Genomic DNA, 11,221 nt, shown 5'->3' on the forward strand with positions numbered 1-11,221 from the left:
AGAGCTCAAATCCAGCTGTTTCACTGCAAATAAAGAGCTCAAATCCAAATGTTTCACTGCAAATAAAGAGCTCAAATCCAGCTGTTTCACTGCAAATAAACAACTCAAATCCAGCTGTTTCACTGCAAATAAACAGCTCAAATCCAGCTGTTTCACTGCAGATAAACAGCTCAAATCCAGCTGTTTCACTGCAGATAAACAGCTCAAATCCAGCTGTTTCACTGCAGATAAACAGCTCAAATCCAGCTGTTTCACTGCAGATAAGCATTTTTTTGGTTTTCAGCTCAGAATTTCACCATCAGGAACTCCGAGCTCATCCTCACCTCTGTAACGCCACAACAGAAGCACTTCTACTCGTTTCTCCCGATGGAGCTTCTAACGCTCCTCCCCAGTCCTCTCCCACCATTTCCTCCACCCTCCTCCTCCTCATAGTCATCTCCTCTTCCTCTCCAGAGGAAAGTTGGGTCTGGCTTCCACCTCGATTGGTTCCTCCTCGGTGGCTGGTTGGGAAACTGTGAGCCCGAGTCAGACTGGAGAATTTATTTGAACACAAAAAGTTGATTTAAACTCAGTTTGAAACTGAAGTTGTTCTGTTTCTTTTTCTGTGAAGTTCAAAGATTTAATTTGGCAACTCATAAATGATCATAAGAAACAAAAAATACTTTTTGCCTTCATTACAAGTAAGACAAAGATAAAATGTTTTATAAAAAAAACAGCTGATGAGACCAACTTGATGTTTTACTTGTTAAATGAGATTAAAACAGTTGGTCTGCTTCTGTGGTCCAGTTTCCTCCCTGCAGCTCATCTGTTCTTTACGTGCCTCCGGTAGTCACGGAGGAGTTACTCTCCTCCTCGTCAGAGTCAGTTAAGTGTCTGGGCGTATGTAGAAACAAAGCTCAGCTAGAAAAGATGTAAATGAAAAGTGCAAGGTCGTCACAATGTGCTTAAATCGGTGCTTTAGAATTGTAGGTAGTCGTTGATTTTCTACCCCAGAGGTCATCAGATGGATCTACACGGCTGTAGTCCACCATGCTACGATACGCTGCTTTAGTGTGGCGGGTTGAGTCGAAGTCGGGGTGAGTGACGCTCGTGTGCATCGATTCATGAACGATCTGCCTGAGCACCACAGGTTCTGTTAGGACAACACCTGCACCAGCCCTTGAAGTGGACTCTGACTCCACTGGATTTGTAGATCTTGTGGGAGGTGAGGTTATGCTGTGTGTTAGGTGGACAAGCCCATCTCCTCGCAGCAAACTCACACCAGGGACGGGCAGTTGCTGCCAACCTGGACCTGGACACATTATGGTCAAAACTACAACTTTGTGCCAAAATTTCAGACAGAGATTGAAGATGGAGCTGACTGGAGCAACTTCTCCACGGTGGACCTTTCTCCCAATCATTTCTACAGTTTTACAGATGGACCCCTTCTGAAGGGGTCAGTAGGTGCAGGTGATCTTGCAGAACTACAGTGAGAGCGAGTACAGTGACCCACTGGGTCGTTCTGAAACTGTATCTCGAGCCGAGACATGCAGTCAGCCAGTGTGTGGCATCTCTCCAAGACCTTCAGAGGGAACTTTTCATTCGAACAGATAACCAAGCTGCTATTGGAGCTCCAGTGGCTGCACTTTACGTCATCACTGGCTTGGGAGTGTGCCAAAGCAGTCAATCAACTGGGAGAGCCAACTGTGAGACTGTTAAATGGTACTGGGACATCCTAATGGTAATGAACGAGCCGACTACCTTGGAAAAGCTGTAAGTCAGGCCCACTTCAGAGGACCAGAGACTGTTGTAGGTATTTCCACAACAGTCTGAAGACCTGTCCTACAGTCCTGGATTAGACGTCACTCAGTCCGCTGGAGGGAGCTGGTGGACTGTAGACGGGCACGGGAACTGATTAACAACTCAAATCCTAGATTTGGGAAAGCAGTCATCTCCCTGACAAGGAAAACTTTAAGGAAACTTGTTGGAGTTCAAACTGGACAACCTGCTCAACAACCACAAAATGGTGATGGACTCCAAGACAACGGTCTGTGTGACGCCTGCGGCGTTGAATTAGAGCTCTGTTTGCACCGTTTAGGTTACTGCCCGGCTCTGAGAAGTCCAAGAGAAAGAATTCTTGGGGAACCCTTCACGGATCACGAGAAGCTCAGAACAGTGTTTCGGATTTGTGTCCTTCATCTGAGAGACACAATGGTTTGAATAAAGCTCAGTGTCCTTTTGGGGGGAGCAATGGGCCCTCCTACAAGGTCACATGGGTCCTTCATCCATCCCACTTACAAATACGTACCTCTGGTGGAATGGGCTTGGTGGGTTGGACATGAAGGTGGTGTGAGACGGGTCGGACAGGTAGCTGAGCAGAGACACGCCTCCTCTGTTGCGACGACTTTTAGACACCAGCGATGGAAAGGAACCCTCCTGGTCCTGCAGCTCATGGACCATCGACTGAAGGCGAGCAGAAACAGCCGATCACACGAAGGTCAAACGTGAAACTCAGACGTTACGTTTTTAAAAAGTTATGCCGTTTGCTGAAAACTTGCATCAAGATTTCTGCAGAACGAGTATCAGGACATGTTTGATTAATCTGCTTCTTTTGGACTGGAAGTGGTGGATTCCACAATAAAACCAACAAACCTGACCCAGAAACCAACATCTGGATCTAAAACCTCAAACATGGAGATCAGGTCTTGTTACACGTGCACTGGATTACAGCGTGAAGACCATTTACAGTCAGGTAAAAGTCACCACGCCCTCTTTCTGAAGGTCTTCAGTGTTTGTCGTCCTCAGACTCTACAGGCCTCTGTCAGAAGGTCAAAGGTCAGAACCTCTTCTCTCAAAAAACATGGCTGCATGTCTTAGGTATGGAAAGTTTAATTTGAAGGAACTCAAACTTCTGGGAAACCAGACCAAAGGTCAGACATTTACCCAGAATGCACAGCAGCAAACAGCTCCTCCCAGCTGTGGTGGAGGGCTGATGGTTTGGAGTCCTGTTGGTCACCGAGTGGACCAGGAACCCCTCTGTGGACCAAAGAGTTCTGGAGTCAAATCTGAGTTCATCTGTCCAACAGCTGAAGTGTGGACCAAACTGGGTCCAGCAGGACCATGATTCCAAACAGCTGCTGATCTACAACAGAACTGGTCAGAAAGAAAAGAACCGAGGTTCTGCAACGGCCCAGTCAGTGTCCAGAACCTCCGTCTGAAGAACAGTGGTGAGACCTTCAGAGAGCTGAGCAGAAGCCTCAAAGAACTGAAGCAACGATGGACAGAAGAGTGGGCCAGAACTCCTCCAGAACCACGAGACCAATACAGAAAACCACTTCTGAGAAAATGATCAGATATTTTAACCTTTTGATCCAGCTTTACGTTCCGCAGTAAACCAGCTCTTCTGTCCACCGTCACGTCGTTCGCTGTACTTTCGTGTATTTTACTCACCAAGTAGTATTTCTCAGTGAAGGAGGGCGTGTTTGGTGCCGTCCAGCCGTAAACCGAACCCTTCCTGCTCGACACCGACTGTCTGCTGACGGACTGCGGCCTCAGCTTCTCACCGCCGTCAAACGGACTGAAGGGAACGAAACACACGAGCTATAAAATCACATTTATACTCGTCGTCGTTGTTGTTGTTGTTGTTGTTGTTAGATTTTAAACCTGCATTGTTCATCAGCAGCAACCCGTGTCTCCGTTTTATGTATCATTACTAAACCAAAGGGTCCCGACAGGCCTGGACAACCTGAAGCTGACGCACCGTTTAGTTTTTAATGGATCAGACTGAAAAACTTTCATCTTTAAAATAGATACTTTATTTTGAAAGGGTTCCGACTAATTTCATAGGCTGTAAAACTTTCATGCTCTGAATTGACAGGACGCTGCTTCGTTTGTGTTTTATTACAATCTGCGTTACACATTTACGTTTTAATTTAAATTAAAACACCTCAACAGTCTAGATTAGCCTCGGCTTGCTTTTAGGATTATGTAAAAGTGTAAATTAATCCCGCCTATTTTAACTGCTTTTATTGTTACGCTTGTAAGTCAAGAGGCTGTGGAGCCAAAGAGAGTTCAGATTTATACAAACCACATCAAGAAGTTATTTTAATAGTCTTGTGCAAAGAGATTAATTGAATGAGGCGAGGTCTACCAGGAGAGAAAAACAAATGAACGGATTTAAATTAGAGTCAAAACAATAAAAACGTGCAGACGATGGGAGCGTTTCCACGGTGTGCCCTTAGAGCAACTTTCTCTCACATGTTCAGTTTCAGGTGTTGGGCTTTTAAAATTGTGAACATGTAATTTTAGGAGATATATTTTTTGCTTATTGAATATAAATTACTTCAGGTGACTTGTTCTGTCATCTAGCAGAAAAAACACTTCAAGATATTTTCTGCTCAAGTTCATCCATAGATGCCAAACAGACACAATTAAACATTTTGTAGTAAAATAGATGTTTTTTTTAATACATTTTGTCAAGATATCATTAAAAAATCATTTACCTTGATATTTTTAACAAAACCTTTTTTAACAGACGTGTAGGATCATTCTACATTTTCATTGATGTTAATGGCTCATCTTTTCCTCCTTGAAGAGCTAAACTGGTGTAACTGGTTTAAAATGAGTCCTTCAGGAGCTCAATGTGTGCATTTTTTTATTCAACCTTTAGACTAGACAGGTTAATCCCATTGATCCTCAGGGATCCATTTACAAGAGAGACCTGATTTTAACAGAGTTATGACAACAAAGACAATCATAAAAGAAATCATAATAAATGAAAAGAACAAGTGAAAGAAAATGGTATTCAAAAGAAAAAGTAAAAAACAAAAAAACAGCTAGGTTATAAGGCACTGTATTAAAAACAACAAAAAAACATGTCTGCATTGTTTTTTCCAGGAACTTAGATGTTCGAAGCCACTTAGAGAGGTCAAAGGTCGAGATATTCCAGGAAACGGGAGCGGAGCAGGAGAAGGTCCTTTTGTCTAGTTCAGTCCTCACTGAGTGGACACTGCAGGTAATATGTCCCTTTTCCATTAGTACTTTCTGTACTGGTACAGCGCGGTTCTACTCGGCTCGGTACATGTGTTGGGGCGGGTGGCTGAGTGGTTAGAGTCGTCCTCCAATGCAAGAGTTGGAGGTTTGAATCCACCAGCAGTCAAATGCTGAAGTGTCCCTGGGCAAGACACTGAACCCCTCATCGTCTCCGACGTGTGTCCCATCAGTGATGAATGTGATCTAAAGCTCTGATTAGTCTCTTTAGAATGATTTGTTCCATTAGCTTTGTAGAGATCTAGTATAGAGCTGTATGAATGGGTACATGAGGCACAGATTGTTGTAAAGAGCTTTGAGGATCTTGATAAAATAGAAAGGTTCTGTATAAGAACAGTCCATTTACAATTTCCATTATACTTTCAGTAATGGTTTTAATGGGTGGGGTTCAAACTGACGTCACATGCCTCACCAGCTGGTGGTAAGACCATGCAACAGGTTTCATAAAATAAAATAAAATAAAAAGTTTATATATATATATAAACTTTTTTTCACTATTAAATCTGATGAACCAGATTCTACATAAACATCTATATTTAAAATTATATAGTTTTAATTCACCATTTGATGCATTTGCACTCGTGTCTATTTTTATTGTTCAATTTAGATATGTGCTTTAGTTTTTTGTTCAGATTTTTTAAATTTTTTTTGTAGCTTTGAATGACAAAGAATCTCCGACTCTGATTTAAAGTTCTTGTTTTGTGTTCTGTTCATCTGAGAGTTAGAACAAAGCTGAACTAAAGGCTGCATCTCTTCTTTAAACATGGTGGAAGGAAATATTCCTGAGAGATTCAATAATTTTGTGTCTTTTTATGATTTTTCTCACAGACCGAGGTCTGTTTGTTAAGAAGTCCAGGACCCAGTTGTAAATGGACGGACTTGGTCCTAGTGTGAGTAGTTTGTCCATCAGGGTCTGGGGGATCATGGTGTTGAAGGCAGACGTGAAGTCCACTGCCCTGAAGGATCATCTGTCATGGTGTGTGTGTGTGTCTTTTTGTTTCAGGTAACATTGTGGGGACAAACTTCTCCTTGTGGGGACCAAAGCCAGGTCCCCACAAGGAGAAGTCTCATTGGGGGGTTAGGCTTACTAGTAGTTGCCTAGTACTAGTTTATCATTACTAGTCATGTACTAGTAATGGTTAGGTTTAGGGAAAGGGTCAAGGTTAGAAAATGAATAGAAGTCGATGCAAAGTCCCAAAAAATACGTTTACAAGAACGTGCGTGCGTTCATACTTCCAGGTGACCTCCAGCTGCAGTTTGATGGTTCCCAGCTCCGTGACGTCCACCAACATCAGCTGGGGCCTCGCCACAAAGAAGTCCACGCTGGCGCACGTCACCATGCCGACCAGCAGCCAACCCAAACCCTTCGCCTCCATCACCTGAAAGAGGACATTGGATGGATCAGAAAGACTGAGGTCAGGTGTTCCTTCACAGAAACCTGGAGCAGGTGAAGGTCGCACACATCTCGCAGGTTGTAAACATCAGGAGGTGCACACTGAGCTGAAACGTTGCCGAGGTCACGGCTTTGAAAGAAGCTAAAATTGAGCTGCTTGAACAAAAGGGCAGTTCTGCTGAAGTGAGTGAATCTAGGTGAAGTTTTGAGGAGTTACCTGCTGACGTCAGCGTGGGGAAAACACCTGAAGATGACTCCGACAGACGGAGAGCTAAACTTTAACCCTGGACTCGTCACATTTCCCCCGAAACGAGCACTTCTGATTCATTTAATCATAAAGGTTCAGTTTTGTTCTGCTGCATCATATATTCATGTTTTTTATATTTTTGGACCGTGTTTCTCGGCTCGGGTCTCGTTTGAACCTCCAACCTTGATTTCAAAGTCCTGGCTGATGTGAGGGAGGAAGACCATCTCCTCTTCATCCCAGGACTGGGAGTCGTCAGACTGGATCCTCCCCCTGATCCTCCATCTCTGTCGACCCAGACGCACCACCACCTGCTCAGGCGACACCAGAACCACATCAGAGTCCGGACACAGAAACCGGACCTGCAGCTGAAAACTCGGATGGACTTCATCCAAACGAGAGAAACAGATTTTTCTGCAGCAGGAAGTAAAAGTGATGAACATCCTGAGAAGGCCAGTTGATAAGAAGCAATGTAACCAAAAGTGGCAAAACGTCAGCTAAAAGTAGCAAAATGCAAGCTAAAAGCTAAAGTAACAGCTGGCAGGTTAGCTGAAAGCTAAAACATTAGGCAACAAGTGATAAGAAATCTGAATCTTTGGAGGCAAATTAACAACTGTTTGTTATAAAGTCACATTTTCTTTTCAATTATCAACCTCAAATCTAATTTATACATTTATACAAAATATTCTGAGAGGATTCAGGTGTAATTTTATTTTTAACTCTGGGAGAATCACTCTGATGGACTTCTACAGGAGCCCGAGTAGGACAAACCACACACAGTGCGACTCTTTGGGTTTTCTAATGAAGGCTCTAACTCAGGTTTGTAATTAAAAGACAAAATGTTTAAAACTATATATAAATTCAGTTTTCTGGTTACGTTGTAATCTCATGTGGTTCATCACATTCTACGCAGTTTAAGAGTCAAACGTTTAGATTTTTGTCTTTGGCTTGAGATTCGACCTCGTATTGGTCTCCGGGGCAGAGCCGAGCGAAGCCGATCAGACCTGGAAGTAAAAACAGGTTTGAGAGAGGAGTTTAATGAAAATACGACACCGGCGAAGACCCGAGAGCGGCTCGGACGAGTCGGCGCCCCCACCTTTCATTTTGATGTTCAGCTCCCCCAGGAGGATTTCCAGTTCTCCTTCCAGGGCCGACATGTCCTGAACAGAAGGAGAACCAGAAAACGTTCTTGTAGTGTTTAAACTCTGGTAACAGCTGACAAACTAAAGGCCAGAGAAAATAAACTTTATTCACTTATGGTTGTGAATATTTACAAATTAAATAAACGAAGGAGGTCTGGGTTTGTTCTGGACATGTTGCCTCTGTGGTCCGACTACGTTGTTCGTTCTTTTCGTCTGGTTTTAATCAGGTTTACTTTAAGCAGAGTTAACAGGATTGTTCCACCTAAAGAACCTTGATGCGACGTAAACCCCTGAATTTAAGTAAAAATTCGTAATCCCTGAAATTGATGGAGTCGTTTAAAGACTGCAGAGGTATGTTTTCACCTCTCGGATTAGACGAAGTGCGTCTCAAAGGAGGTACCTACAACAGGTAAGATGTTTATATATTTTACACAGAAATGCACTTTGAAATGTCTGAACTATCCCTTAAAGGCGAAGTGTCTAAAAACATTTCAACCAAAGATTCTCTGAAGGACTGGCTAAAAATGATCGATCGGTCCAGATCAGTGATAAAACCTTTGATGTATCCTTTAAACGTATATATAAAAGCGAAGCGGACGTTTTCCGCTCGTCCCAGCGGAGAGACGGGGTCCGGTACCTGCAGGCTGTGCCGATGGTTGCGGCCGAGCTCCAGCAGACTCTCCCTGGACGCTCGGGTCGACGGGGAAAGAGAAAAGGCTCGCTTCATGTTGACGGCTCCCTGACTCAACCTCCACTGAACGCAGTACGCCTCGTACAGCTCCTCCACCTGCACACGGAGCAAATGCCACAAATTAAAACCTTTTCAAGTCCGCTCTGAAACCACATCGAGAACCGTCCGCTCACCTTGCTGATGTGAAACTCCAAGCGCCGTATGTACCTCTCCAACGCTCGGATCTCCTGCAGGAGCAGCGTGTATGATCATGTCCATCAACCAGATCTGTCATTTGAGATAAACTTCAAAGAAAAACGTTTTACCTTTTCCAGGTCGTAGAGGAAACCCTGGAAGCAGAAGAGCAAATCCTTAAAATCACTCAATTCTGATTTTAGAGCTTGTTGGGCTGTTTGTTCTCACCAGTCTGGAGTTCCTTTTGGTTTCTCTCTGCTGCGACGACAGAAACTCCATCTCCGCCTGGTGGATTTCTGAATATTCCCTGAAAACATCCGGACAGATCTGCAGCTTGTAAAGACGACAAAAACACCCGAAACGCTTCGACACTTTGCCTCTTCTTCAGAGTTGGAGAACAAAAACTTTACTAAAGTTTTACTTAAATGTTGGTTTTCATCGAGTTGCAGCCCGAGATACAGCGACGACAGAAATGAGTATTTCCTGTGAAAAGGCCTTGAGAACAGTTCTTGCTGAAAACTGGAATGAGCTAAAGCTCGCTTGAAAAAACAACAGGTGAAAAGCTGAAAATGGAGCAAAAACAGCTGAAAAGTAGCTGAAAATATGAATAAAAAGCTCAATGCACTGCAGCTGGAAAAAGTGGCGATAAGATGTTGAAAACAAGCACAAAAAGCTGAATTTAGCAGAAAGAAGCTGATATCAGCTAAAAAAGCAAAAAAAGACTGAAAAAGCAGAAAGAGCGCGAAAGAGACGAGTTTGCTGAAATAATAAATGAGCACAAAAAGCTAAAGTCAGCTGAAAAGTAGCAGAAAAAAAATAGCTGAAGAAACAAAAAAGCTGAAAACAGAAAGAAGCAAAAAGTAGCTGAATGAAGCTGAAAACAGCTGAAGGAGAACAACAGTTGAAAAATGGATCAGAAATACGAGAACGATCCAGAAACATGGTTTTGGTAGAACATGAAGTTTTATTTTATCTGCAGTCACATTTTTTATTTTGAGGTTTCCCGTTTTAAAGTCGACAGATTTTCTTTTATTACGCGACCGAAAACTATTTTTCACCTACTTGAGTCCGTTGCGAAGCACCTGGAAGATCCGGTCCACCTGCTCCGGCTGAGACCAAGAAACCACTGACCCTCTGCGAGGAGACAGGTGCATTCTGGGAGATTTACCTCCTGCTGTGGCTTTGGAGCGAAAAGACCCACGAACAGAAGACGACCTAAATAAATAAAAATAAAATCATGATTTATGGAACAAACCCGCAATAAAGAGGTTCATATGTTCAGATGTTTATGACGTCTGTACTTGCAGAAAGATTTTATTTCTAATTAAAAATCAGATTTTAGTTGCCGACAGTCTTAACGATGCTGGTGGGAGACCTCAGGGACGATTTGAAGGTCGGTCTCCAAAATGGAAAAATGTTTGGATGTTTGTTTTTAACTCGACAAACAGTTTGAGGCCGACGACTCGTTTGTTCTCGTCCCTCGCTCACAAATCGCTTCAGAGAACTGGACTGTAACCAGAACCAGGAATCCTCAGTTTGTTGAAGCTTTAATTCAAACGTTGCACTTCTTCCTGGTGGATCTCCGGGGGATCATCCCTTCGTCTCAGAAACCTGCTGCTGGTTTACTGCCTGAAGCGCAGAAACGCTGCCAGAGCCTCCAGCAGTGAAACGACGTTTCAAACGACGTTCACGTTTGGAACGGTTCAGTTTTAGAACTGCCCAGTCCAGTCCCAGCAGAACCACTTGACACAGATCGGTCGTCTTAAATCTCCACTCTTCAAATCTTATTTATTAAACTTCAAACCTCCACGAGTTTCTCTTTACACCGTTATCCCAGCTGAGTTATGAGAATATTCTTGCAGGAGGTGCCACAGCTAGCTGCTGCTGCTGCTGCTGCTCCAGTCCGCCAATATCCAGAAATTACGCCGTGATTTGAAAGTTACGGATGTTTAAATGCAGTTTGGAGCCGATTTAAGACGGCAGAGAGATCCGCTTTGGTCTCAGCTCCAATCCTGAGGTCATCTACACCAGGTAAGATACTTATTGTTCAGAAGAGACGGTGCTATTTAAGAGACTGAGCTGAATACAGCTCCTCAGACTGAGGAAGTCTCTCGGATGAGAGACGAAACGTTTCTACATTTTTTGTTGATTTGCTTTGTTTTGTTTTTTTGAATGTCCAGAGGACCAGATTTAACTTTTTTAGATTATTGTTCAGAAGTTTTGGACATGACAAAGCTTTTTAAAAATCTAAACTATTCTTTAAAGATGATGTGGAGACCAAAGCTGAAGGTGAACTCTGAACCTCAAATTTGATCGGGGCCTCCTGGTTCTCCTCGCCCTGCTTTCAGGTCTGAGAACAGGAAGACCAGGTCTGGAGACCCCTATGGAGGTCTGAGAACAGGGGGACCAGGTCTGGAGACCCCTCTGGAGTTCTGAGAACAGGAAGACCAGGTCTGGAGACCCCTCAAGAGGTCTGAGAACAGGAAGAACCAGGTCTGGAGGCCCCTCAGGAGGTCTGAGAACAGGAAGACCAGGTCTGGAGACCCCTC

General features: G+C 43.6%; 1 protein-coding gene across 1 annotated transcript in view; it reads right to left on the bottom strand.

The window, feature by feature from the left end:
* Positions 1-11,221, bottom strand: part of ripor3 (RIPOR family member 3) — a 16,119-nt gene that overhangs the window by 4,559 nt on the left and 339 nt on the right. Inside the window, exons 2-13 of the mRNA XM_037679931.1 lie at positions 9,735-9,887; positions 8,901-8,979; positions 8,804-8,827; positions 8,672-8,725; positions 8,445-8,594; positions 7,762-7,825; positions 7,626-7,669; positions 6,851-6,976; positions 6,262-6,407; positions 3,430-3,556; positions 2,288-2,442; positions 324-530 (exon numbers count right to left, since the gene is read on the bottom strand). Coding sequence (XP_037535859.1) covers positions 324-530; positions 2,288-2,442; positions 3,430-3,556; positions 6,262-6,407; positions 6,851-6,976; positions 7,626-7,669; positions 7,762-7,825; positions 8,445-8,594; positions 8,672-8,725; positions 8,804-8,827; positions 8,901-8,979; positions 9,735-9,887 — 1,329 coding nt within the window. The remainder of the gene's footprint in view (positions 1-323; positions 531-2,287; positions 2,443-3,429; positions 3,557-6,261; positions 6,408-6,850; positions 6,977-7,625; positions 7,670-7,761; positions 7,826-8,444; positions 8,595-8,671; positions 8,726-8,803; positions 8,828-8,900; positions 8,980-9,734; positions 9,888-11,221) is intronic.

The sequence above is a fragment of the Nematolebias whitei genome, chromosome 7, assembly GCF_014905685.2.
Source record: "Nematolebias whitei isolate Nwh7 chromosome 7, NemWhi1, whole genome shotgun sequence".
Taxonomy (NCBI): domain Eukaryota; kingdom Metazoa; phylum Chordata; class Actinopteri; order Cyprinodontiformes; family Rivulidae; genus Nematolebias; species Nematolebias whitei.